The sequence below is a fragment of the Aquila chrysaetos genome, chromosome 1 (assembly GCF_900496995.4).
Source record: "Aquila chrysaetos chrysaetos chromosome 1, bAquChr1.4, whole genome shotgun sequence".
Lineage (NCBI taxonomy): Eukaryota > Metazoa > Chordata > Aves > Accipitriformes > Accipitridae > Aquila > Aquila chrysaetos.
In genome coordinates this window covers 82,055,015-82,081,297 of record NC_044004.1, presented here as the reverse complement: position 1 = coordinate 82,081,297, position 26,283 = coordinate 82,055,015, and the positions used below count along the sequence as shown (strand labels likewise).

Sequence of the window (26,283 nt, the reverse complement as noted above, 5' to 3'; positions counted from 1 at the left end):
AGCTTGGCGAACTGCTTCTATTAATTGTTGAATGGCAGCTTGATGAGCCCTAGCTCCTTCTGTGGTTGTATGATTCCATTGTGGATCTTGTTCAGGCCATGGGTTTAACCCCTGGCCTCTCTGAGCAATTTCTCTATCCTTTTGGAAAATCTTTTCTCTTTCCTCTGGCTGAAATAATTCTCGCAGCAGAGTCCTCATATTATTCCAATTGGGGGTATAATCAGTGACAATTCCCGATAACAATTGAGCATATTTTTCAGCATCATCACGCAGCCGAGGCATCTTTGATTGCCAGGCTACTAAATCACCTTGCTTCCAAGGTTCATGCCTCATTATTGCAGTTACTGGAGAAACTTCAGCAGTTGCACCCGGTCCTGCTCTCGCGTTTGGGATGTAATCCAAACGCTTTGGATACATGCCAGCACCTTTTGAGAAAAGCTCAGTTTCTTCAGCCTCAGGGGCCGAGGGAAGTAAACTTTTCCTCATTTTCAACAAGGGAGTTTTTCTCCTTTGTTGTGCCCAATTATACCAAATATACCAATAATCAATATCTTGACTTCCACAGTCTTCCAAAATCATTCTCAAAAATTTTTGCTTATGGGGTTTAAATGTTCCCGTAGGAGGCCACTCAGCCATTGGCCCTCCTCCTCTATTTCTCATCAGGAATGGCCATTCCTCTTGGTACAATATTATCAATTTCCTTTTTTGCAATGTCTGTGCCAAGGGTAACTTTTTCCAATTTTCCAAAACCTCAGCAAGGGGCGTCCCCCTTTCAACGCTGGGTGCTAACCCCATTTTTCTTAACTAATTTTTGCAGGTTTAAACACAAGAGTTTCCCAGGATAACTTTTGTCTGGAACTACCCGTGCCCAAGTCTCTTAAGTGAACTCACCTGATTAGCCGGCAATTGAGTATTGGTAACGGGTTTGTCCAGAGAAATATCCAGTTGCTCTCTTTCTCTCTTGTGTCCTAGAGTCCCATCTGGGGTGCCAGTTCTGTTAAAGAATTTTCAAACGTGCGTTACTCTAGGTTTGCTTTATTAACAACTCAGAGTTGGGCCACCACTGCAGTGAATGGCACACTTCCAAAAGTTTCCAAACCTTATATACCCTTTTGCCACCCATTGTCCCAATCCAAAGTCTCTGTAATTTTCCAGCCGATTTTCTGTTTTCATATCGTTACCATTCATCATCTTATCTCATCCATTCTCCATTCTCATGTCTCGGTTCTTCTGAGATTTGTGGTCATAGTCAGAAGGTCTCCGGTCACCATCATCACCTGTCTTACACTTCAAAGGTACCTATGAATTTCTAAAAAAACTACTCAGGTTATTACATAAATTTATCTTGTTCTAAAGTTAATCACTTACTCCCATGTCTTAGGTTTAAGATGTATGATCCTTCCTGTGTTGATTCAGCTTGACTGGCTTTTAAGCCAGCCGTGAAGAGGGAGTCTCATAGAACAATTAAGCAGCTCATAGATATTGTTTTATAAGCACCTGCATTCTATTAATCATATCTAAACCAATTTCTAATCATTAGTTATATGTCTAATATGAATAGTCTTAAAACAGTAAGGCTTAAGGCCTAGTTCCTTTTACAGTTGGTAATTTTTTATTACTTTTTTTAGGGAGTGTCCTTATGCTTCGGCTGAAGTAGTTTTGCTCGAAGTACTACAAGCTGCAGACAGAAGTAGAGTTAGAAAGTAGGTCATAGATAGTTTGTCACTATATTCGACTATAAGTATTCCTCTTTACTCCTAGAGGAGTGTTTAAAAGAAGGGGGAAAAAAAAAAAAGATAACAACAAATATAACTTGTCTCTAGGTTATTTATTTGGTTATTTTGGGAGGGGTTATCATGTAGGAAAATTGAAACAGTCCTTTTTGTCACTAGTGTAGAAAAAGTAATTTTGACTCGTACACTGGTTTTAATAGATTAAGTGTTCATTTTTAGTGACTACTTTTTCCACACATAATCTGTAAACATTGGTTGTTTATAAAAGATGATAACATGACTTTGCATAAAAGGAGAGTAAAGCATATATTATGTATGGAGTGCTGAAAAGTTAGTCTGTTTAATAGCTTTAGATCTTTGAAGATTGATCTGATGGTCTCTGTAAGTCCTCTGGCCTGTTAGCTGAACTGTTTCCTTTAGTACTTATCAAGCCTGTATGTTTCTCAAGTCTGTTTTAGAAAATAATGAAACAGTAGAGCTTAAAGGAGAATAATAAAAGTTATAAGCATTTTAATAGGTTACTGTTTTATTTCGATTGAAGCTATTATGTATGGGGGGGAAGTTGATGGGTCTTCTATTTCTGACCGTAATGACCTCAGTCTTCCATAGTTGCTCTGGGATTCAAGGGCTCAAACTCTGGCATAGAATTAGGTCCCCTGTTATTGAGTCCCTGTTCAGCAGGTAGCAGAAAGTGTAGATCTTCCTTGAAGTGTCATTGCTGTTGGGCTGTTTGTAATTACATGTAGTAAGCTTGCATTGTATTGCCTTAGTTTTCTATAGGTTCACTGTTCAATTCTTGCAACTAATCTGACTGCAGCTCATGCATTTATAAAGTTGAGCATAATTTAGTTAGCGCCTGATGCTGTAAGCTGCAATTATACTTTTGTTAAAAACACAGATAGTCCTGAAACAATTTTCCTGTAGGAGTTTTATTAAATTAGATTCTTAATGGTATTGTCTCCTGCACACCACAATGTTACACAGAGGAGTAGCAGTGAAATTACTTTAAGTGTTCATGCCACCTGTCCCGATTTTACTTGCGATGTAGTGCATGAATTGAAGTGGCCTTTCACCTCTGGTTTCATAGCAATGAATCAACTTGAAACAGTTTTTTAGTGGCAGCTAGGCACTGCAAGGTACACTGCTACATAGAAGGAAAGGTTGCGCAACAAGTTGCCAGGGAGATGTACCCTAACTGACTTCTGAAGAAAGATAGGATGGAGATGAAATACGATATGATTAAAATAATTCAGGCTTTGGCTGGTGTGTTGCTTTTAGTGTAGTAGAAGTAGGTGTTGGTTGCAAGTACGGAATGATCTTTTGTACAAGTAAAGAAATGCCTGAGGCCCTGGGTTGATTCCTGATAGCAGTCAGGACTTGCAACTGGGAACTCTGGTTTTTAAAACAGTTGGATCACGTGGATGTTGTGCTGAAGCACCAGTATATATTTGAAAGATCTTTTGGATGATAGCCAAACCTCTTTCACTATGTTAAAATGTATTTAGGTAACTTAATACTCTTGTTTTTTTGTAGAGGACAGTGTTAAGATAGTGAAAGAATCAAGGAGGAGACTGGCTCCCTGTATAAAATTACAGACTGTAAATTATTTTTTGTAGTTGAAAACTATTGTCTTGACTTCCTTGTAGACATTTTTCTCTGAGGTTCAACCTTCTAGCTGTGCCAAGCTGTCAAAATAAAATGTTTTGTTTAACACTGGTGTTGTACAAGGTGCTATGTTGGTAAAGAGTTAAGTGCCTTGATGAGCAACAGCATTTTCAGAAATTGCCTGGAATAATGTTTTTTGAGAAAAATGTTTTAAAGGTATTGCAGAACATGCTGAATGTCTGTAAATGTCAAGTCCAGCATCCTGATAAGTGATTTCTTCTCACTTGAAGAAGGTGTTTGTCTTTTCTTCAGTTCTGTAGAAGATGTTTACATGCTTTTGTGTCTTTCCGCTCCGGTAGCGATGCAGAGCACAGGTTAACAAATAAATGTGTTCAATACATGAAGATTTTAGGTTTATTTTATAGTTAACATATTTCAAAAGCTATTTAAAATTATCAGGCTTGTTTTCCTTGTGCTGTGAATTGAAGACTGTCAAATGTAACTGTAGACTTATTTTTCCAGATCAAAGTATTTTAGAACGTGTTCAACAGGAGAACATTTCACTATAGAGGTGAGTGCTTACGTTCTAATGATGTAAAAAAAAAAAAAAAAAGGTAAAAGCTGAATTCTAGCAATGCCTTTAACACTTATTGCAGTTTATGTACACTGAAACATTCTGGTTTTTATAGTACTTGAGAACATTAATGTATCATCTCACTTTCATCTGTCACTTGGAAAGAAGAGATCTGATACTCGGCACCCGAGCATTCTGAAGTCTGATTGTTGCTCCTTTCATCACTGCTGTGTTGGGATTGATTTTTCTTTTCTGCTTGTATAAGTGCAGGATATTTAGTTCTTGGTTGCAGGATCATGAATCTGATTCTACAGAAAGCTATAATCTGATGTGATTACTTTACAGTTAGTTGCATTTGTAGTCTGCTTTGTTAACTACAGAGGTCCTTTCTCGGCCACTCAGTATCACCCCTTTTTGCCAAGGGTAGTGTAAGGTTAATTTGTATAAGTTGAGATTCTCAGAATAACCTGGTTTACTTTCTCTCAGTGTTCCTTACAGTCTAGAAGTCCTAGACCTTTCAGACTGCCCCCATTACTGAGAATAACCTTAGTAAGTGTAATCACTGCTTTGGCTTTCAGAAAAGGGGGCAGATGTGGGGGAAATCTGTTTTAGCGCACAACTTCCAGTTGTGAGAGAGCGTTCCTGCAACAGAAATATGATAGGGAAAAGAAGGTTCTGTCGTCCTCCCAAATTGTTATTCATATTCTGCTTACAGCAATTAGTCAGCATACGGGTCAGTAAGGAGTCTTGCTGTAGGTACTGACCTCCGTGTGTGATGTACTGACTACATGTAAGATGACAGAAAATAGTATGGAGAATTTCCATTTGCTTTGTTTTTATGTGATAGTTGGAACTTCTGTTAGATGAGTTTGGGCTTTTTTTGGCTTCCTATCATTAAGCATTACATTGCCTTTATTGACCTTTAGTTTCTTATGTGCAAAGCTGGGAGGGGGTTTGTTGTTGCTTGCTTGTTTTTAGAATTCTGGGTAGAAAGTAACTCCACTTTCTGTAAATTAAATACATCTTCAAATACTTTTTGATAAGCATCACAGTTGCCATACAAGGTAGAGGTGAACGCACTATACCCCTTACATCTTCTACATTTTTTAAATTGAGTGGGTGCTTTGGTGTGTGTCAGAGCCATACCATTCCTTCCACTGCTTGTATTATAATGCTTCAGATACACAGAATTATTAGCAATCTTATAAGCTAATGAGATTTAATTTTTTGTCAGGGCCCTTACATAACTTGTAGTGAAATAGATGAATGGTTTTTAATTTTGACTCTTCTCCCTTTAGGAGAGTGTAATGTTTAAGAAAATAAACATTGTAAAGAAGATAGGTCCTACTCTAATACTTTCTCTGAAAGAAGGGGCTTTCCTAGATGGTATTACAGTCCCACTGTTATCATTGGAGCAGTGTTTTACAAGACAGATTAAATATGTAATCTTGTTTGCTCTATGTGTTTAGTGATTTCTTGTATTTAATTGTAAAGATTGTTTATTTCTTTTTTTGTGCAGTTTGAGAACCTAGTGGAAAGTGATGAGGTAGGTACCTTCATCATAATGTGAAACTTGCTAGTACAACCCTTAAAAATGGTTCCAAGATCTGTCTCTTCCTCCCACTTTATGTTATGTTGTAGACTTAAATGGCAGGATTTTTTACTTTGAGTTTTGCTTGCTCTAGGAATGAATATTTAACATTTTGGGAGAGGTGAAGACCTAAGAGAAGAGATCTGGTTGGGGGGGAGTATGGGAAGTAACCCTTTCAGGAAGAGAGCACTGTGGACATTAGGAAGGCAAAAAGAAAAGAAGAAAAAGAGGGGGGGAAAAAAGTAGGGGGTGGTAAAGACTTGAAGGAGGATTTGCTCCTGGTATAACTCTTATATCAGACTCAGCAAATGCTTTTTATCTGAGAACATAAATGGACCTGGGTTGCTTTTGCTAAGGAAAGCTTTGGGAGTGCTCTGTCTTTACAATTATGGGTTAACTGGCTGAACACTACTTCAGAAAAATAGACGTTGGCCGTAAAACCTCACTCTTACAAATTTAACACAGCTTGATAATGGGTGGGACAAACACCACATTTTCAGTACCCTGCCTTGTATTTAAAAACATGAGGACTAGTGGTTTGGTTCCTGAAATATACCACCGGAATATTTATTTTCAGTTGGAAGTACTTGTTTTACTTAGTCAGCCACTAAAGTTGATTGCATAAGAAGATTTTTTTTTTTAAAAATTCCAAATGAAAGCAGGGGATTTTGCCCCCCCCCCCCCCCCCCCCCGTTGTAAAACCAATAGATGAGAGAAACTATGATTTCATATTGGCTTTTTTTCCCTATCTTAAAATTGATTGATTGATGGGATTCTCAAGAACTCAGACTTTTTTTTTTTTTTTTTTTTTTAACAGGGGGAAAGCCCGGGAAGCAGTCACAGGTAAGACTTTGACATTCAGGACCTCTCCTTCCCTCTGCTCTCCTACTGTGACTATTAAATTTTTCAGAGTTCCTGTCAAAACCCTTTCTGTCTTTTTAGAATATGTGTCAAACTAACCGTAATGCTTAAGCACGTCAAAACAGTTTAGATGATAACGCATCATGCAAAAACTACTCAAGACAGTTAAAACAGTATGTTGCAAAGAGAATCTTTATTCTTGTTCCCACGGTCTGCATTTAAAGTTACATGGGTGTTAGTGCTACAACTCCAGTGAATTTTTTGTGAGCATGTTTATGTAAGGAGTAGAAACTTAGAAATCTGCTCTATGTGAAACATACGAAGGCACTGAAGTGTATGCTTTGGTTGTCTAATTCTAGACATTTTGTATTATTTAAGTTTGATATTTCCCAAAATGTTGTTCCTTGTCAATGGTCCCAAAGAAGCGATACAGGAAACCTTATAATTATTATAATCCTTTTGCAGTCTTGTTTGTTAGATACATAAGAGCAGGCAACAGATGAAAGGGGAACAATTTACAATTAGGGGACCACAAGAAGTAAGGAAAAAGTGACATTTACAGTGCCATGATATTAACTATTCTCTTCCAGTAGTTCTGTTAGCAAAAAATGTTTTGAAAATATGCTTTCTATAAAGATACAAAAAATGCTTTGTAAGAGTAAGGAGAGACAGCATTGTCTTGAATAAACTGGAACTTTGGAACTCTTCTCAGGAGGAGGAGGCCAAAAGTACAGCTTGTTGAATTTGCATTGAAGGACCAGTCAAGAAAGACTATATGGATATGTTTAAGTGCAACTTAGGGTTGTCATGCGTAAATAATAGATGGAGCCTTTTTGTGTTTCTCCCATGCTTTTAGACCTTTGACTGAGGAAGAAATTGCTGACTTGAAAGACAGACATTATGACTCCATTGCTGAAAAGCAGAGAGTTGTTGATATGAAACTTCAGTCAGAGGTAAGCAGTTAACAATGACTAGTATGGTATGGATAGTTTTTCTTTTAAAGTAGTTAAGATCAACCTTGAACACAAGGAGATTCCATTCGCTTGCACTTATCTCATTTGCAAACAATTGGGTTTTGTTCATCAGTTGGTATTTTTTAGTCTACAAGATACACAAAGAGATTGCTGCGCAATGAAGTTAGCGTCAGAGATTGCTGCTTTTTAATAGCCTATTAGCTGAAAAATTGAAAAATGAATAGGCTGGCTCTCTGACTGAGATCTGTTAAATTTGAAGTACTATTATTATTTTTTTTTTTTTTTTACGGAAGGCAAAATGGGGAGTATACTTGACTCAGCTTTTCTTGTGCCCAATTTTTCCAGAGCTTTTCTTAGGAAAAAAACCCATAATTTGTCGTTTTGTTTTAGTGTGTTGCAGCAATTAATGGAAAGTGATGTGGAATACAGCGTAGAAATTGAGACTGATTTTTAATAAAGTACCAATGAAATATGCAACTGAAAAGATTTAAGTCTTTCACTGTGCAGTTCGTAATAAAATGCAACGTGCATTTGCAGCAATTCACTAGTAATGATGTTTATTCAATAGGGTAATGTTTAGTTATCTAAATTTCTTGGGATGTTTGGTGGGGGGAAGCTGTTAGATTCACTTAATGAAGAAAAATGTTTTAGTATAGTCAATTTTATTTTATTTTTATTTTCTAGTAGCTCTTCTTTTGTTTTATTGAACTTATGGCTTTTATTCATAGGAAGATAGATAGGTTCTGCTTTTGTTAACCATTACTATTTTGTTCATATACAGTTAGCCTTACAAGAGGAGAAGTTAAGACTAGAAGAAGAGGCTTTATATGCTGCACAACGTGAAGCAGCCAGGGCAGCAAAGCAGAAAAAGCTCTTGGAGGTGAGGGGAAAAAGACCCCAATATATATCAGAGCTTCTGTTCTGTTTCTATGTATGCAGACTTTCCTAACATCCTTTACATCTCAGGAAACATAATGAGGAAATTGCTTTGGCTTGTAAATTCCAGTAGAGAAAGAAATACATAATTTGAAAGTACAGCTGACTGGAACAGCTGAAAATGATCGGAATTGTTTGAAACAGCTTATGTTGCCGAGTACAGATTTTGAATGAGAGATGTATGATTTTAATCTATAATTAGCTTAACAGACTTCTTGCATTATATAGAAGTTACTGATCTTTAATGTAAAGTGTTCTGTGGTGGTTTTCTAGTTTAAAAAAAAATGAAATTAAGCACGCATTATGACATCATTTAGGCTTGTAAGATGTCCTTTATATATTTGTGCACTTAATTGTTCCTTATCTGTGGTTTGTGTTAACATGAAGATATATGTTTCCAAGTCATCTGAATTTACTGTTGACCCTGCTTTGAGCAGGAGGTTGGACTAGATGACCTCCTGAGGTCCCTTCCAACCTGAGTTGTTCTATCATTTTGCGATTTGTATGTGTAGTAGACAAAGTCCAGTAATTACTTAACAGTAGTCTTAATTTAATATATCTGTGCCTACTTTCACATGTCTGCTGTCCATGCTTTTGGAGCTTGGTCAAGCAAAACAAAAGCCACGTTATGTTTTCCTGCTTTCTTGAAAACAGATGCTGTTTTGTATCCTGATAACATTTATTACTGATGGTTTTCATGTTGCACTTCAAAGAGTTACATATTATCAGTGCATTTAATATTTTTGCCATCTTAATAAGCTATTAAAGTACGTGTTCTCACACAAATTTCAGGTTGCCAGAAATGTGCATGTTAAAAAGAACATTTTCACTTTTTGCTATCTGTTCATCTGTAACGTGTATGGCTGCAGTTGTAGCATGGTCAAGGAAACAGTCCACTAGACATGTGATAAGTGTTCAATTAGAAGTAAATTTTCAAAAGTTCATATTTAGACTAACTGAAAAAGTCTGAAACCTACAATAGGTATAGGGGAGATCTTCAACCCTAGTGTATTGTCTATATTCAAAAGAGAGTGAATTGAAAATTGTAATTTCCAGACTGATAGCGATGACTGAGTTTTCATCTAATATTTATGTTGCTAAGTATAGGTCTCATTTCACATTTGTCTTTCTATCCTCTTGTCATGTGGTATGGGAAGGTTAATTCTTTCTGACCTTTTTTGCTTGCTTTCTTTAACACATTTGGTCTATATCAAGTCAGCAAAAGTAAATTGTTTTATGGCTTTAATTGTTTTTTGTAGAAGTTTTGTGCAAAAAATGCTATTTTTCTTGTCTTTCAGTATTTTTAATATGCACATCTTTTAGTCAGGACCTGAGATAGAATGCATTATAGAGCTTTTAATTTCTTTCTCTTGTAAAATTAGTACCACTTATCTCATTTGCAAACAACTCTGCCCATGCCCGCCCCGTGCCCCCCCCCCCTCCAAACCCATAAGGATTATAAGGATTTCTAAGGAAGCATTTTTGTATAGATACGCATCAAGCATTTAACCTTTCTAAATAAATTGGAAGCCATTTTTGAATACCTAACTCATCTCTTTGCTGTTTGTGGGCAGAAGTCTTCTAAATGAGAAAATGGCTTTTTCATGTAAGTGTTGCATCTGTTTAAAACTAATTTGGCTTGCTGATGTTGCCCTACTAAATGTCAGGTTTTGTAACAGTGGAGAATTTTAATATATGTGTATCCTGGAAATTAGTGCTAGATATTTGTATGTGACCTGGCAAAATGGCTAGATAATTTAAATTGGATATTATGTGGGTATATAAATCTTAAAAGACAATTGTTGCATATGCCAGTAATTGATTTTTACAGACTTGTTAACTATGTTGGCACCAAATTCCTGTCTCTTTCTCCCTTCTTACCTATAACCACCATCATGTGTGATATTTCTATTTCTACACTTCCCATTTCCTTACTGATTTCAATCTGCTTATTCTGATACTTATTTAAATACCTGAGATGGAAAGCATGCCAAGAAACGAAACCATTGTCATCTTGGGATTGAAAAATACTAGTTGATCCAATGCAGTTCTCTCAGAAGACTATTTACCCAGTGAAGAGCAATTCTTAGATGAAGTTGACATAAAAAATTCTGGTTTTACCCCGGCTTTTCTTTTGCAGGGACAGATCCATTAAGGCTGAGAATAGATTTTTCAGAAAAATACAGTAGCTAGATACATCAGACTTGTCTACAGAACTAGCTCGTTTGTTTTTATCTTAGTCCTTGTCAAAATCAGTGATCAATTACTGCTTCATAACTGATTTACCTTTAATCGCATAGTTGATGTGCCCAGTTCTTATGCTCTCATGTTTTCAAGGCAGAGAAAAGAAACTTGAGGCAACTTAAGTTGTTTAAACCCTAAAACTTAAGCAGAACCCTACTTCCGTGACATCTGCTGTTCCTCTTGTAACTGCAAAATAAATGCCTTTATGGCTTGTGTCTTGCATTTTTCATTCTGTTTTTGCCTAGCAATACCATGAAAGCTTTCTACTTGAAGAGTGTAGAGGTATTAATACTTTTGGCCCAGCAAGGCAACAAAGCTTTTATCAATATAAGATAATATAAATGGAGCACTTAGTGCTGATACAGATGACCAGAGGAGATGGCAGTATTGCCATAAGTACAGGGATAAAAGGACCTGTAGGAAATCTTTCTTTTTAAATGGTAGGCTGACTGTTCTGGTGTACAGAGCAAAACAAATCAAACATAACCCAGGTGTTAGTTGTGCATTGAAAATACCTGTGGCTTAAGAAGAGAAGACAATAGAGAAGAGGACAGGTGCAGTCATGAATGAGGTGGTGTTCACATGTTTCTGGACAAATTGATGCCTTTTTTTTTTTTTTTTGTGGTGCATGAAATAGGTTAAAAACTTGAGAACTCTATTCACAAAGCTACCTTCTTTTAAATGGAGAGATTTCTGAGATTAAAAACAATATCCACTTGCATGTAATACCTTCAGTATCATAAAATTTGATCTTTATTTGAATGAAAGTCAGTCTTTTCCTGAGTTGTACTTAGGCTGCTCCAAGGACCAGGACAGTGCTCCTCATGTCGCAATTAAGGGAATGTTTAGTGTATTGAGTATATTAGTCCTGAGTGATTGCATTCAGCTTTTTCAACAATTTACTTCTTTCGATAGCAGCGTAGACAGCAAAGGATAACACAGAGAGCACATGCTGTTAATAATGGAGAATATCAGAGGTAAGATATAAAATTTTATTAATGACAATTGAGAACCATGACTGTTTTTTACTCCTGTTCCTCATCTCCTATCACACCCCCCCACACACAAAACCCACACGTTTTTCAAACCTTACAAACACAGCATTTCTAAGTCAGAGTTGTTTTCATTCATTGCAGTTTTCTTATGCCAAATAGTTACTGAATGCAAACTGGTTGCCATTAATATGCAAAATTAGTGGAGAGATTTTCATTCTGGTTTTCACTGTAGTTATTAGACTGATGCATACAAAATTGAACCTACTCCCAGCTACCAATATATATACACACACACAAAAATTTCTAGTGTTTTATATTAGAAAGTGTTTATATGTAAAATATTGGCTAATATAAAAATATTTTTATTATTAAGAACCCTGTTTTAAATGCCCAGTAAAAATACATGCTAATCAAATGGGGCAATGAATGGTTTATATAGTCTGCCTGTTTCTTCATTAATATTATTCATTTAATTCTCTTTACTCCCACCTTCTGTGTTCAGTGTTGGGGGGGGGGGGGGGGGAAACCCACAAAAAAACCCCCAAAGAAATTTATTGTGGAATGGTATTTGAGTTTAGAAAAACTCTAAATTCAAACGCCTATTTTTGAATGGAAGAGAAGGTGGATAGGAGGGATTTTCAGTTAGGGAAGTACGATTAGAAAGGGAGCTGTAAAAACTGAGGTTCTATGGCATGAGTAGGAACTACACAGATTTTAGAAATGGACTGCAGTAGCAGGGTTTTAATTCATTAGTTAAAAAAGGAATTGAAGATTAAGGAGGCATTACCTAAAGTGACTGAAACTACTACTAAAAATTGAGCAGAAGCTCAGACTGGGAGACGGTGTGATAAGAAGGAATGGAAAGCCATTTTCTATGCTCATCTTTTATAAAGATTTTAGTTAAAGGTGTGTGTACTTTGAAGCTTAGAACGGGGGGGGCACGTGGATTAACATATCTTTTATAGCATCCTTAGAGGTTTATAAAGCTAAAAACAATACATGCATTGTTCTTACAGCTCTGTGGCAGAGGAAGATATTGATTTTTTCTTAAGAAATACAAAATTCCAGTATGAAGCTTTTCGAAGTAGTAGTAAGTCTTCCTTTTCTTATGCATGTCTTTACATGTTAAGTGACTCTGAGGAGCAGAGTGCTATTTCTTTTTCTAGATAAACATAATTTATTTATATTATTATATACACACACAAATATATATATATAAAATATGTATACATATATCTGTATAAAAAAAAAAACTGATAGAAACTTATTTTCTTTTCTAATCCCTGATGCTTCAAGTGTTTGAAAAACACAGCATATACAATTTGTGCTACGGCCATTCCAGTCCTCAAAAGCAAGTTCTCTAAGCAAACAAGTCCTGTGTGTCGATTTTATTTTACTAGGACTTTCCAGCCATCTTTGTGGAGGCAACATCAATACAGTGAACTTTTCTTGTGAAACCTAGCTGCAAGATAAAGATGCAAATGTCTGTGTATACTTTTTTATTTGTCTCTTAGGGAAATAATTAGAATCATACTAAGGGTTCTTTTTTTTTCTTTTCCCTGATGAAGTGCAAGAGAGGATTTGACTGTCTATATTTAAAAATTCCACTAACGATTTAGAGGAAAACAATTTTATAAGCTTGTACTTTCATGAAAACTTATGGATGTGTGATAGTCACTAAGAAGTTGGAGGACTGATGGTAATTCTTGGGAAACACTGCCTGTAGTTTGGGGTGGTTTTGGGGAGGGTTGGTTCTTGGGGTTTTGTTTTGTTTTGTTTTTTTGTTGTTGTTGGTTTTGGTTGGTTTTTTTTTTAAGTCTTCACACAAGTACAGCTTACTAAATTCCTCTATAGTTCTAATTAGACAGTATTGCTAAATGTCCTCTTGTAATATCTTAGTGATGGTGACTATTAAAAAGCTACTGTATACTCTTTCAAGTGATGGATGAAGTGCTTTTTCAAATGTTCCTGAGGTTTAAAGGCCACAAAGCACCATAAAAACTTCCTTTTGAAAGTTTAGATTTGCATATTGAACCTCAAATTCAAGTATGTTTACAAATGAAGAATACATTTTTTTATGTAGGACTTTCATCTGATGCTACAGTGCTAACGCCCAACACAGAGAGCAGTTGTGACTTAATGACCAAAACAAAATCAACGAGTGGAAATGATGACAGCACTTCATTAGATTTAGAGTGGGAAGATGAAGAAGGTATTTATTCTGCCATTCAGTTTCATTCTGAACTTAGCAGTTAAAAATGCTGACAGTTTAAACTCTGTTGATTGTAAATTTATCGTTTTCAAAAGGGAAGGTGATCTAAAACTTAATTCTGATGGAATTTCTGTTAAGGCTGTAATGATTAAACTGTATATTATTTTTACCTAGAAAATTGCGTATTTTGATAAATGTCGTTATCTGTCTAATAAATGAATTCGTTTCTTTGGATCCTTCAGTAAATGTCTTTTCCTGCATTTTGTGGAACTGACTTGCAAACTCACAACAAAACTAATGGTAAAGAAATGCTGCCCTCTTGTGAGCCAGTAGCAGAAGGAACAGCTTTGTTTCAAAATGTGAAAGTTGGTCAGGAGTCTTTGACTGAAGTCTTTTGGGAGGCATTGTTTCTTTAAATCCTAATTGCTTTTATTGTAACTTCTACTGGAAACTTAGGTCTGCATTCTAGGTGAGTATCCCAACTATCCTAATTGCTGCTGCTGGTCGTTATACATCTTTTTTGTTCTCCTTAGTAAATCTGCATAAGCTCTTGTCTTTGTTTCAAAGTTAATCCAAAATTTTGAGAAATTAACTCTTGAAAAGCTGACCAAAAATAAGCTAGAATTTCTTTTAGCCAATGTGTAGCAGATTTTTTTTTTGCTTTAATAGACTGTTTTTTAACAATCTGTGTGTAGTTTAAATGTTTAGCACTCTCGAGCACTAAAACGTCTAATTCAGAAACCTGTTTTGAAAGACTTAACTTTCACAGATTTACCCAGAAATACCCAGCATCTTTTTTTAGCTACTGTGAGCAAGAGCTATTAGCATTCTAGAGGAACTGAAGCTAGGGTAAGAACATGTATGGTGAAATACACTGGATTTTATGTTGAGAGTAATTAGCACCAGTGCAGAAACAGTGTTTTGTAAACTCTGTATTCTACACTGTGCTTAAGAAATAGGAAAATCACATTCTTTGCTTTTCTACAGATTGACTTGTCCTCCCACTCTTACGTGTTTGCTTAATGTAATATCTTTCTAAGTAACTACTGAAAACCAGATGAGGGCAAGATTCAGTCTTTACCAGGCATACCTGCATGCAGAATTACCTTGTTCATTTGACTGGCTGAGGATCTTGTTGCATACGGGCTTATATTATCCATGTTGCTGGAAATTTTTAATTCTGTACACAGAATTAACAATCTGTGATGTTTGATATTCATTGTTCTCTTAGCACTGTCACATTGACTTAGCCATAAGTATTCACCTGGTTTTGAGGTAACTAAATAGTAAGTGCTGAGAAGTGCCCCAAACTGCCTAAAAACAGAGAACAGAGTTACTGCGTAGTTCCATTTCTGATTTCTACTAGCCTGTGCTCTACAGAGGGGAATAATTTTTAAGAGTTGGTCATTGTGATGGCAGTGCATCTCTTCTTGGCAGTCACCTTCAATCTTGAGCAGAAGAGATGGTGAGGTAATCTATGGAGGATTGCTTATGGTTGAGAAGGTTACTTGTTTTCATGGCTGCAAAGGAAGCAATGTGGTCTTTTGAAAGAAGTACTAGTCAATATTGCAAGGACTTTGAGTAGTTTTTAGCTCATTCTGGGTAGATCTGGCCCAACTTAAGCGTATTATAACCGTCTCCCTGAAGGGGTTGACTGCTTGCTTGGGATAAGAGGTTTAGTTACTGTGTGTGCTGTCAAAATCTACCATGGAGACTGAACAACTCCAAAAAAGTAAGTGCATATGGGTTTCGTGAACAGGTATCTTCATTTATGGTCTAGTCACACGTTTTTACTGTTAGTAGACAAAGTTGTATGGGGGCTCGACCCAAAGTAGAGAAGAACCAGTGTTTTGAAAGGGTATTAGCCTTTAAAAAAAACGCTACTAAGAATAGTAGCAAAAGATGACATTGCTTGACTGAAAAGTTGCCACATTAGGCGGTTCTTAACAGGGAATGCCTAGATCCTGAACTGGGCGTGATTATGTGCTACTAATGGTAGTGTATAATCATTATGTAATGGTAGCACTGAAATGGGATTGTGGACTGGAGCTATCTGAGCACAGATGATGCATAGTTTGTGCCCTGAAATGTTATAGTTTATCAAGAGTATTATACAGGAAGACAAAGGGTGTGAGGAGAAAATGGAAACGGTAACTGTCCTGGATTAAATACAGATTTTTGATACAGTGATTCTGTTTTCGTTCTTTGGTGTCATGTACAGATAACAGACAAGGAACTTGTAGTGCTAATGTTGTATTGGTACTTTAGGCAATGTATTTTGAAAGGGACAACAGCTTCAGTGAGCCATTGGTACCAAAGGAATAATCAAGTTGAAAGTAGTAACAAAAAATCGATCATTTGAGTCTGATGAAGGGAAAAATTTACCTCCTTAGATATAATTTTTCTATGGCTCCCTCCCCCTCTGTTCCCCCCCCCCCAAGAGTTGTGTGTTTCACTTGCAATATATAACTTTTTAATTATAATTAATTAGTTAGGTAGTTACTCCAAAATTAAAAGGGGAGTTTAGTTAGGAATGTACGAGGAGTCCAGTGAATAAGAGTAGTATAGTAAAACTTTCCCTTGTTCCTTTCCACTGATGTGGCAGGGTTTTGATACACCATGAGAAGGTCTATAATTACTGATAAAATAAATAGCATCTCTGATGTCTTTGTGCAGTTTTCTGACCAATGTTTTGCCTTATTTTGTGTGAAATTAAATACACCTTTTCAGACAAACAGAAGACCTTTCCTAGGCAAATGCACCCAATATCTATCTAAATGGTAGCTGCTGTTTTATATTTTTCACATGATGATGTTTCATCTGTTTGTCAGAAAGTTACAGGAGTGTTACAAGATTCCCCAGACATTTAGCTTTTTTTGAAACAGCACAGTACCAAAAATCTTCTAATATTTACACGCCCATAATGTAGGGCAGCAGGCTGCATATATAGGAGAAATAAACACTGCTGGTGAGTTGTTTCACTATGTTGTCTGTCTTCCTTAGAACTCTGTAAAATGACATCATTGGCTGTTGTGTTCATTTGGGCCAAAACTGACTGTAAACTATGGATTTAGTGTGAACGCCATCAGCAGAAAAAATACGGTGATGCTCAGGAGTGAAATTACCAGAGTCTGGATCTCTAAAGGATTCTTGTTGTTTCTTCTGATGTTCTAGCACAAACGTAAAGGTACTTCCCTCAAAATTGTCTTTCTCATAAACATGTCTAAAATTGCAGGCATGAACAGAATGATTCCAATGAGAGAACGCTCCAAAACAGAAGAAGATATACTCCGGGCGGCACTGAAATTTAATAGCAAGAAGACAGGAAGTAATCCAGCTTCAGCCTCTGACGATTCTAATGGATTGGAGTGGGAGAATGACTTTGTTAGCGCTGAAATGGATGATAATGGCAATTCAGAATATGCTGGATTTGTAAATCCTGTATTAGATTTGTCTGCATCAGGTGTAAGGATATCTGATTCTGATCATCAAGACAGATAGTGAAGCTGCGTGGCCCTTGTTTACGACCACGTGTTGAAAAGTGAAATAGAATGTACAAAACCAATTTGCTCTTTTTTAACATGGTTCCCTTTTTCTTACAAATTGATCAGCAAGGAATGGGAATGACTTGCTATCTGAATTAATTCAGAATTAAGTGCAATTTTATCACCTACCTTCTAAGCTTTTATGAAAACTGGGATGATTCTATTCTGTATATTTCTGGATATCTGGATTTAATATGAAATTATCTGCACTAATTTAAGCTTCATAGCTTGACATATCTATATTTTAACTAGCCTTTTTTTCTGGATGATGTTTCTACTGATTTTGGTTTTAAAATTCATCATTGGTCTAACACTTAACTCATAAACAGTCTTATATAATTTAAGTAATACTTGAATATAGAAAAATAATTTAAAAAAAATTTTATTTCCAATATGTGCTTTTTGACTTGTTCTTTAGCTATTTAGAGGGTGTACTTAGCCAGCTGCAAAACAAATTTCACACATGGTAAATTGCAGTTTTTCCCTGTCTAGCTTATAGTCTTCTTAGCCTTGTGTTGTCCTCTTCCCATTTATTTTATTGTTTTGTTACTTTATGCTAAGCACAGTTAACCTCAATAAACTTAGTATAAATAATCAGTTTAGGTAAGATACTGTCTTGTATAATATGCCAGACTTAGTAAGTGTGTGCTAGATAGAAAAACAACTATAAAAATTCTTTGTGTCAAACTGGAAATTTTAACCAGTATCTAGTGGAGAACTGGGAGGACCAAAGTCTTGATTTCCCCGCCCTCACAAACAGACCAACATCTGTTACTACATGGTCCTTAAAATTCTGTATTTGTGCAAAAACTTATAATTCAGCTCAACTGGAACAATTATTGAAAAGCAACATTCTCTGAGTGAGCTGGGGGAGGGATGATTGCTCTGCTGCTGGGGTGGGAAGAACAAGAACCTAAAGACTGAATTCCTATCGATACATTTTTAAAAAGGAAAAAAAAAAAAGTTCAAGTTACAAAACAGTGTGTTTAAGTGCTCTAGCTTTCCTGTGCCTCTAAACCGGATGGTTAATACTGCTAATAGCAGACTGAAATTCAAGGAGGTGTGCAGTTATTGCAAATCTGGTGTAATGTCTTGTGTGGCGTCCCCCAATATTTAACATAAGTTACACTTTTTAAAAAAAGAAAAAGCTCACTGAAGAGGACGTGCAAAACACTTGTAGATTTCAAGCTTTCCCCAAAGTTTCAGTAAAGCCATTCTATTCTACTGTTATTTTGTGTAGCTGTCTAGTCCCTGAAAAAAAAGGGAACAGGGTGTCACTTCACCATTGTGGAGTAAAAGCAACATGCTGTGTTAAGTAGTAAAATCTGCATCATCATCAGAACTGAATTTGATGGTGAAAGTTGTGTCACTGTTAGATCATCTGAGCCTATATATAATATTAGGGTCACTGCAGTGTGGTCCTCTTCATGATAACTTGAACAAAAATAACTGCACACTTGGATTAAATATGTACAAATATCAACATTAATGAACAGATAAATATTGTTGATAACATTCCATTTCTTAATTTAAATTGTAGCTATGTCATTGAAACTATTTTAATGTAGTTATCTACGTTTGCAATGCCTGTAATAAGCTTTAAAAATTTGTACACATCAAATGTATATTTTTGGTTTGGCATAGGCTACTACTGTGTAACTTCTCCTGAACGTTTATTTGTATACTATATTCCTATGGAAACAAAGGCAACTTTCTCAACATGTAAATAACAAGTTTTTTACCTGCTGAAACTGTAACTTACCCTGCAGTGGTCACTACTTTTTCTGACCAGTGAACATGAGGTTAACTTGTCCTGACCATGCTTTGAGAAAGTTAACTAGCTGATAGTCCTGCTTGTAGAAGGAACAAGCACTTAGGAAAAGGAAGCTGACTCCAGCTGAAGGCTTTTACTGTGATGGGCATGTCCTGTAGCCGTGGTTAATAGCGTTTTGCTTTTCAGAGCTCAGTGTGCCACACTGAGTGACTTAAGAAGTTATGGTCAATATTTGTGGAACTTTAAGAAATTGAAAGATTATGTAAACAGCTCGTGAAACAATTCAACAGTACTGTAAAATGGATATCTGTACAAATTTAGAAGTCATTAAAATTTTCAGTCAGTCTTACGTTTGGCAATGTTTTATCTGTTGCTGGTTTTGTGGCTGCCATGTCATGCATGTCAGCAAACTAAGGAAGGTTTTAATAAATAATTAGCTGTGTCTCTAGATACTGAATTCCACAGCATCCCTTCTTGAGACCTGTTGCTTTGGAAGGGAAGCTCTGACAAGCTGCCATAACGGAGGACTTGAGGAGCTTGGAGCATGGAGCCCTTCTATCGGAAACAAGCAGCTGTACCCTCATAGTTCAAAGGTAAGATAACCTTCCTTGTGTAATGCAAGCAGCTTCCCTGTCTTCATGTCTGTCTGAGCTAGTGCACCATTTGAGTTGACTTAGCCAGTTGTGCCTGTATAGAGGAAATTCAGTGTTTTTAATAGGGGACTATTATTTTTAATTCCAGGGAAGTGTTTTACTGAGTTGTTCACCTATGGGTTATACATATGTTTCTATGCTAAAGTTGAACCATTGTTGAATATAAAATCATTTGATGTGACTATTTGGGCAGTCTGTTCAGAGTTACTTGGTTAAGCATAAAATCGGTGTTTCAGCATTGTCTTTTAGTATTCCATGATTGTGAATACTAGGACAGTTGAACCAAGCAAAAACTACAAAAAATGTTAGCTGCCTTTGTGTGTGTAATATTTCTCACAATTAAGTTAGCAATATATGACTAATGGCAAGTATATGACTATTCCCAAGGTTTTCTCCTGGTTCCTGTAGATGTGCCTAAGGAATCTGCCACTCCAGATCTGTGGATATCTGTAGAGTCCCTCTGTATAGAGCGAATACAAAATCTACTGAGACGCAGCACTCTGAACTCTGCAGACCAGACAGAAGACTTTTCTCCCGTAAGTACTCTATTTGTAGACGCTTCTGTTTATATATTGTACTTGAAAATTTGAGATTGGAGTTGTCACTTTTTCTTTAGATAATAGCCCAGAAGGTGTAAGCAATTACTATGATCAGTGCCATAGGTTAATGTAACAGAGCCAGTGAATGGAAATTGGGTAACAATACTGCTTAGTGGTAGTATTAGCAACCTGTTTTTTAAACCCAAAGCAGTACAAAACAAGAACTTGCATGTCATCTGTAATAATTTAAGAGCACTAATAGGAAGAGAGCCATTTAGTGGGAATACAAAACTAACGCTCCTTCCTCCCTCGCACACAAGCCAAATTAGCCAGCGTAAGAAATCCCATGCATTTTATATGAGAGGCTGATTTAATGTAAAAGCTTTTATGCGTAAGAGCTTGTTTCAGATTATGTTTGCATCTTGCTCTCTTTTTCTAGACAGCTTGCATCTGCAGGTATTGGCCACTCTGTCTAATTAGAGTCAGAAGACTCCGGTCAAAAGCATAGAAAAGCTGAGCAGCCAACAACTACTGGAAATCTGCAACCAGTAGCACCATGTCTGGTGACATGGTGATACCTGCTGGGGTTTATTTTGTTAAGCTGTAGGGCTGGGTGTGTGTAGGCATTTGTGCCAAGTTGGCAGCTGAATTGCACATCTAGGGCCAAAGACTCTAAACATTAAGTACCAGAGGCTGGTTCAAAGAGTAGAAAACATGGCAACAAGGTATTTTTGGCAAGGGTGAGATGAACAGACAAATGAAATCCTATGTAAGCTTGTGTTTGAGTTTCCTTGTCTCTCCTGTGACTTTCTCTCACTTGTGGTTGTTTGCCTTAATCTCAGGTTATGTTGTGTAATTCAGCTGTCCTCCCCTCAGTTGTAATTCTGGTTTTCTTGTAATTATTAATGCTGAAATGCACCCTAATGTTTAGAGATGATAAGATGGGTAACCCTAATGTTTAGAGATGATAAGATGGGTAACTCTTATGTATGCTCTGTTCTGATTCTTTCCAGTGTGCCTTTCAAGCAACCTAAAACACTTGACAAAAAACAAGTGCCAATGAAAAGCTGAGCCCCTAGCAAAGAAAAACTTAACTGAGACAACCTTAGAAATACTTAAATGAAAACAAAATTGTAAGAGAGGTTGGGGCAGGGGGTAGAGGTGGTAAACTTGCTGAAAGTGTTTTAGTCAACTCTTATTTTGGAGCAATGCCACTTTTAGCCCAGAATAGTGCCAGTGAAAATTTTTTATCTGGATTGTCGTGGAAATAATTTTGTTCACCATAAGTGCTTTTAGATTGTAGTTGTAGAAGACAGCAAATCCTTACTAGGCAACCAAATGCTTTTATTACAATTTTTTTCCTGGATTTTTACATACCATGATCACTGATGCTGCATGTTTGTTTACATTCACAAGCAAAAGGAGTTAACTTGCAAAAAATAGGTGTTTTTAATTCATTTTAAAAATAGAAGAAAAATGTCACCGCAAAGTTAATACAAAACATTAAAGGACTATGCTGACAAAGTGTTTCTAAGCTGCAAAAATCTGGGAAGTTACAACCTAGACTTGAAAATAATGTTTGGAATTTCATGTCAAAAGCAAAGCACAAAGTATAACAAACGCAGTTAGACATTATGTCCCTATTTAGCTAACCAGTGTTGGGGCTAAAGCACTGTTCTGCGTGCTCTATATTAATGCCTGTTAAGTACACCTTCAAGGCATGTGGTCACAGTTCTTGAATGGAATCTGCTGCAATGGATTGGAGTGGCCCTCCACGTCTCCCACATGTTTATGCAGCAAACAGTGGTCATCAGAGAGCACATACGCCCTGAAGACAGTGGCAGGAATCTGCTTCTGTTGGACAAGAAGTATGTTCTGGTATGCCTAGGCTGAAAACAAGTAAGACGACTGATGTGCAGCGGTGAGAACCATCAAGAACAGTGGACTGAGATAACAGCCTTCAGTTTTGGAAGTTGTGCAGGTTTCAAATGATAAATCCTGATCCAGCCTCCTTCTCCCTGCTAGCATGACTCATTTTCATCAGTCTCCGTGGGGCTTTTGCCTTGGGAAGGAAACAAGGAAGAAGAAATGCCATTCTCCGGTATGGGTTGCAGTGATGGCAGGCATCTTTCTTGTAAGATTGGCACTTCAGCCAAGTGCAAGTAAGTCTCAAAATAATCCACGGACTCCCCTTCTTGAACCTCTGCTAAAATCTGGTAGTCCCCAAAACAGATGATGCACTTCCATGGCAGGTCTATTTTGTTTAAGTAACCCAGTTCTGTTTGGTCCACTATCAGTTTTGTTTTCTTGCTCATGTTCTTTATCTCAAAACAAAATTCTGAGCTGTTCAGTTTTCTGTAAAACTGCAGTGAAAACTGAATCCGAGAAACACGAGTATCCATTAAGTTATAATGGCAGACATTAGAATCGCGGCCAAACTTGGCCATTTCATCTGCTCTGACCTGTTCTCGCTTACAGAAGTTCAAGCAACGAAACATCATCTTGTCTTCTTGGCAAGGATGGTAGAAGGTCATGTGGAGACATGTTACTGTTTCTTCAGTTTCAGCTTCTTCAAAAGAGGTCATGACGAAATGAGTCCTCTGAACTACAAGAAAGAAGTAAAATGACAGCATGAAATCACTGTAGTACCAAAAAAAATGACTGCAGCGTGGCATTAAAATACTTCATGTACTATTGTATAGTGAGTGTATGTAATTTATAGCAAATTGGCTGACAGTAAATGTAATGAAACCACTGGAACAAAGAAGTGGGCGTTGAGCCTACCCAGTCCATGACAACCATCATTCCCCACCATTTTGCCAGAGACTTGTTCGGTGACCGCAGCTAAGTGATAGATTGTTCTGTGCTGAATTCTTTCCAGCAGTCAATCTCGCATCTGTTGCAATGGCTGCGTAGCACTGCAGAACTCTGAAAAACACCCACGACTGTAAATTGCTGCCAACTAGTTCTTTCTGAGGATCTCACAGGTAGATTTATGTTTGGAAGAAATATGTCACTTAGCAGTGACAGTAAGGTTTACTTTATGGACTTAAAATGGAGCATTAGTAGTACTGTCTGGGCCTGTGTGCTCTTGTTTTACAGTGTAGTCCTTTGAGTAGAAGGTATCAAACGACTTTTACAAATGCAGTAGTACTTCAAATGTGTATAAAGCGTTCTTGGCTCTTTAGTCATAATTTACCTCTTGTATGAAACAAAATACAGTGTTTAGAAGTGACTGATGTGCCAGTACGTAAAATGAATGCAAAAGCTGGAATATCAGCGAGACCTAAAGGAGGAATTGTCACCAGCTCTAGGTATTTCCGTTGCCTATTGGAAAATCCCAGTTATCTACTGCAGAAGTACTTAACTAGGCACTAAAAATAACAAATAACTTCTGTTGGGTTTTAGTTTGGGGTTTTTTTTAAGTTTTTTACGTGCAGCACAGAGACGCTTGCTTGTGAACCAAGTTCTGTTCTGAAGTCTGAGGAACTGCAGCACATCCAAATCTGATCTGAGACATCTCTGGAAATACTGTGATCTGGTCCTCTATACACGCAAGGCCAGTATTTTCCTGCGCTGAAAGTTAGTCTAAAGAAAGAAAAGGCTGGGTACTTAAAGTAGGAACCAGAGAATGAGTTCTCAGTTACTCACCAGAGAAACATGCAAGCAGTCAATTAACTGAAATAATATAGTACAGATGTTTGTCATGTTTTTCCTTCTAGATTGCAGTAAGTTGCCAACATGTCACACAGATCCTGTGGTTTCTCACCAGCTCTAGTCAACGAATGACACTGAAAAGCAGCTTAGAATTTAATCTGGGTTTTTTTACGGGTAGGTGAATCATCACTGCAGTTAAGTATTCTAACTTGTGTTTTTTTTAAGGCTAAATTATACCACTGTACATTAACTCCAAGCACAGTGAATGGTGGTTTATTGGTGTGTCACTTACTGTGCAAAACCTCAAAATCGCTTCCTTCTTGTATCTTTAACACAGTAACAGCAATAGTTTAGCAACCTCAGCTTGTGTGCTTAGGTAGGGTGCAACAGTGCTTCTACCAAGCTTAGATGATTAGAGAAATAGAAAATTTCAAGTAGCTCTCAGAGCTTGCTTTAAAACCGGGAAATACCATCTGTGCTTCTGACAGAAGTACAGAGAGACGCCCTGATGGCAGGTTATTCCTGCGGTGGCACCAGTATCCATCCCTTTTCCTATTAGTATGCCTCAACTCCGGGGAGCTGGAAGTGGCTCTGGGAGCAGCAGGATGGACTCTTTCTGTGCTTAGTTCTGCTCTTTGCTGTTTTGCACCAGCAGGAGGATGTGAGATGTTATTCAAGGTCAGCTTTGGTTAAAGGGGAAAACCAAGTCACTTGACTTATTTTGCAGATCAGCCTACAGGGACAGTTTTCTGTCTCAAGATTTGGGCTGAATTTGATACCAACTTAAATGCATGTTCTGCTTCTGTTAGTGTCTTCCTTAATGGGTTTCTGAAATGGATCAGGACTGGGCAAAACAGAGGAATGTAAAGAAATATATTTTGAGAAATCTGCTGTGTATACAACTGTGTATCAGACCGATGCACAATGTTGGCTTTATTCACATTTCTGAGTGTTACAAATGGCTATGTTTATTAATTAGGGAAGGGGAAGAACAGCCACTGATGGCTTCAGCAGGACCTACTGAACCTGGATCGCAGCAGCTCCCATAGACCCTGCTATCTATTCATGATCGGCTTGTGTGCCGCGTCGGGCATCCCCAGCTCAGCCGCTGAGTCCTGCGTTAAAGGTTTATTGAGGCTGGACTGAACATACTTTCATGTAAATACTGAAGGAGTGTCTATTTACTAGATTATTGTAGACAGGAGAAAAATATCAGAGAACTCCCAACTGGAGATGGAAGCTAGTCTATCATTAAATCCAGACTTCTCCTGCAACTGCAAGGTTGCACATTGCAGTGCTATTGTCTGTACCTTAATTTGAGTCAGTCATCGTGAGACTCGTCATCTTACTGCTTGCCCGTTTTCCAACATCGTCTCCTTCAGCGTGTGTCATTATCCCCATTTTTAGAGACAGAAGAATGACACAGAGCATTAAGAGCAAGGATGCCTAACTTGAGAACCACAGGGCTCCTACTTCAGTCTTTAACGATGTTTTCAAGAGCTATGACTCCTTCTATGACTTACTGCTCACAGAGCTCTGCTAGTTTGCTTTGGCAAATCTAAACATAAGCGTTCAGCCTCCCGGTCGAGAAGAAGAATAACATCCGTGTTGTTGTTTGACTTTCATTTTAAATGACCGTGGACTTTGAGGCAGGGGCAGTGCAGAATATGGTTTTCAAGCACATTACACAAGGACAGCTATCCTTTGCGTCTTCCCCAAAAGCATATTTTTTGCCTCCTGCAAGAGACGACCGGCCACAGCTTGCGTTTCAAACTCCGCTCATCCCCGGGCCGCTTTCTCCCGTGTGCTGGTGCGTGTGCGCTGCACACAGCAAGCCAACAGTTCCTAGGCAAAGCTACTTCTGCCAGCTCCTAACGTGGGAGCGCAGCCCCGGTTTTGTGAAAAATAACCATCGTTGCTAGCGTTCCACATGAGACTGTGCCCAACCCGTTGCCCGCCCGCGGACCCCCTCAAGCAGGACTCCGTGCCCCGCAAGCCCCGGCCCGCAACTCATCGCACGGACTGCAGCAAGGCGAGGGGCAGGAGCTTCCCGAAACCGTTCGCCACCGAAGCCGCCACCTCCGTCGGAACTTACCGAAGAAATCCCGCGTCTCCCCTGCGCCCGTACCCGGGGACCCGGCACGCCCCCTTCCCCTGTCGGCGGGCGGGCGGGCGGGCGGCAGCGTCTCCCGCCTCTTTCCTTCCTCCGCGCCGCGGGGGACGCTCCTCAGGGCGCCTCACGGAGGGTCCGCCCCGGGCGGGCTGCGGCCGCCGCCGGCTCCTCGACACCCACCTCCTCCCGGTACGCCGTGAGGGAAGGCGGGGAGCGGGCAAGGGTCGCGGCGCTGCGGGCCGCTCGACCGCCGGCAGAGCCTTCCCGCCAGCGGGGC

General features: G+C 38.1%; 2 protein-coding genes across 4 annotated transcripts in view; one reads left to right on the top strand and one right to left on the bottom strand.

Moving 5' to 3' along the window:
- The window catches only part of AP1AR (adaptor related protein complex 1 associated regulatory protein), a 29,042-nt gene extending 9,649 nt beyond the window's left edge, over positions 1-19,393 (top strand). The window contains exons 2-10 of one of the 3 annotated variants that reach the window (XM_030029036.2): positions 3,861-3,909; positions 5,432-5,458; positions 6,321-6,346; positions 7,221-7,317; positions 8,120-8,218; positions 11,437-11,495; positions 12,530-12,603; positions 13,597-13,725; positions 16,961-19,393. In XM_030029036.2, the coding sequence (XP_029884896.1) occupies positions 3,861-3,909; positions 5,432-5,458; positions 6,321-6,346; positions 7,221-7,317; positions 8,120-8,218; positions 11,437-11,495; positions 12,530-12,603; positions 13,597-13,725; positions 16,961-17,226 (826 nt within the window). In that variant the 3' untranslated portion in view covers positions 17,227-19,393. Of the gene's footprint in view, positions 1-3,860; positions 3,910-5,431; positions 5,459-6,320; positions 6,347-7,220; positions 7,318-8,119; positions 8,219-11,433; positions 11,496-12,529; positions 12,604-13,596; positions 13,726-16,960 lie in introns of all 3 variants that reach the window. The other 2 variants (XM_030029029.2, XM_030029041.2) reach the window with 2 other exon arrangements.
- Positions 19,394-21,563: 2,170 nt separating this feature from the next.
- Positions 21,564-26,187, bottom strand: TIFA (TRAF interacting protein with forkhead associated domain). Its single transcript, XM_030027908.2, has 2 exons — positions 25,989-26,187; positions 21,564-22,841 (listed from the first exon to the last, which is right to left on the bottom strand). The coding sequence occupies exon 2, from the start codon at positions 22,819-22,821 to the stop codon at positions 22,258-22,260; it is 564 nt and encodes a 187-aa protein (XP_029883768.1). The 5' UTR covers positions 22,822-22,841; positions 25,989-26,187; the 3' UTR covers positions 21,564-22,257.
- Between the last annotated feature and the right edge of the window lie 96 nt (positions 26,188-26,283).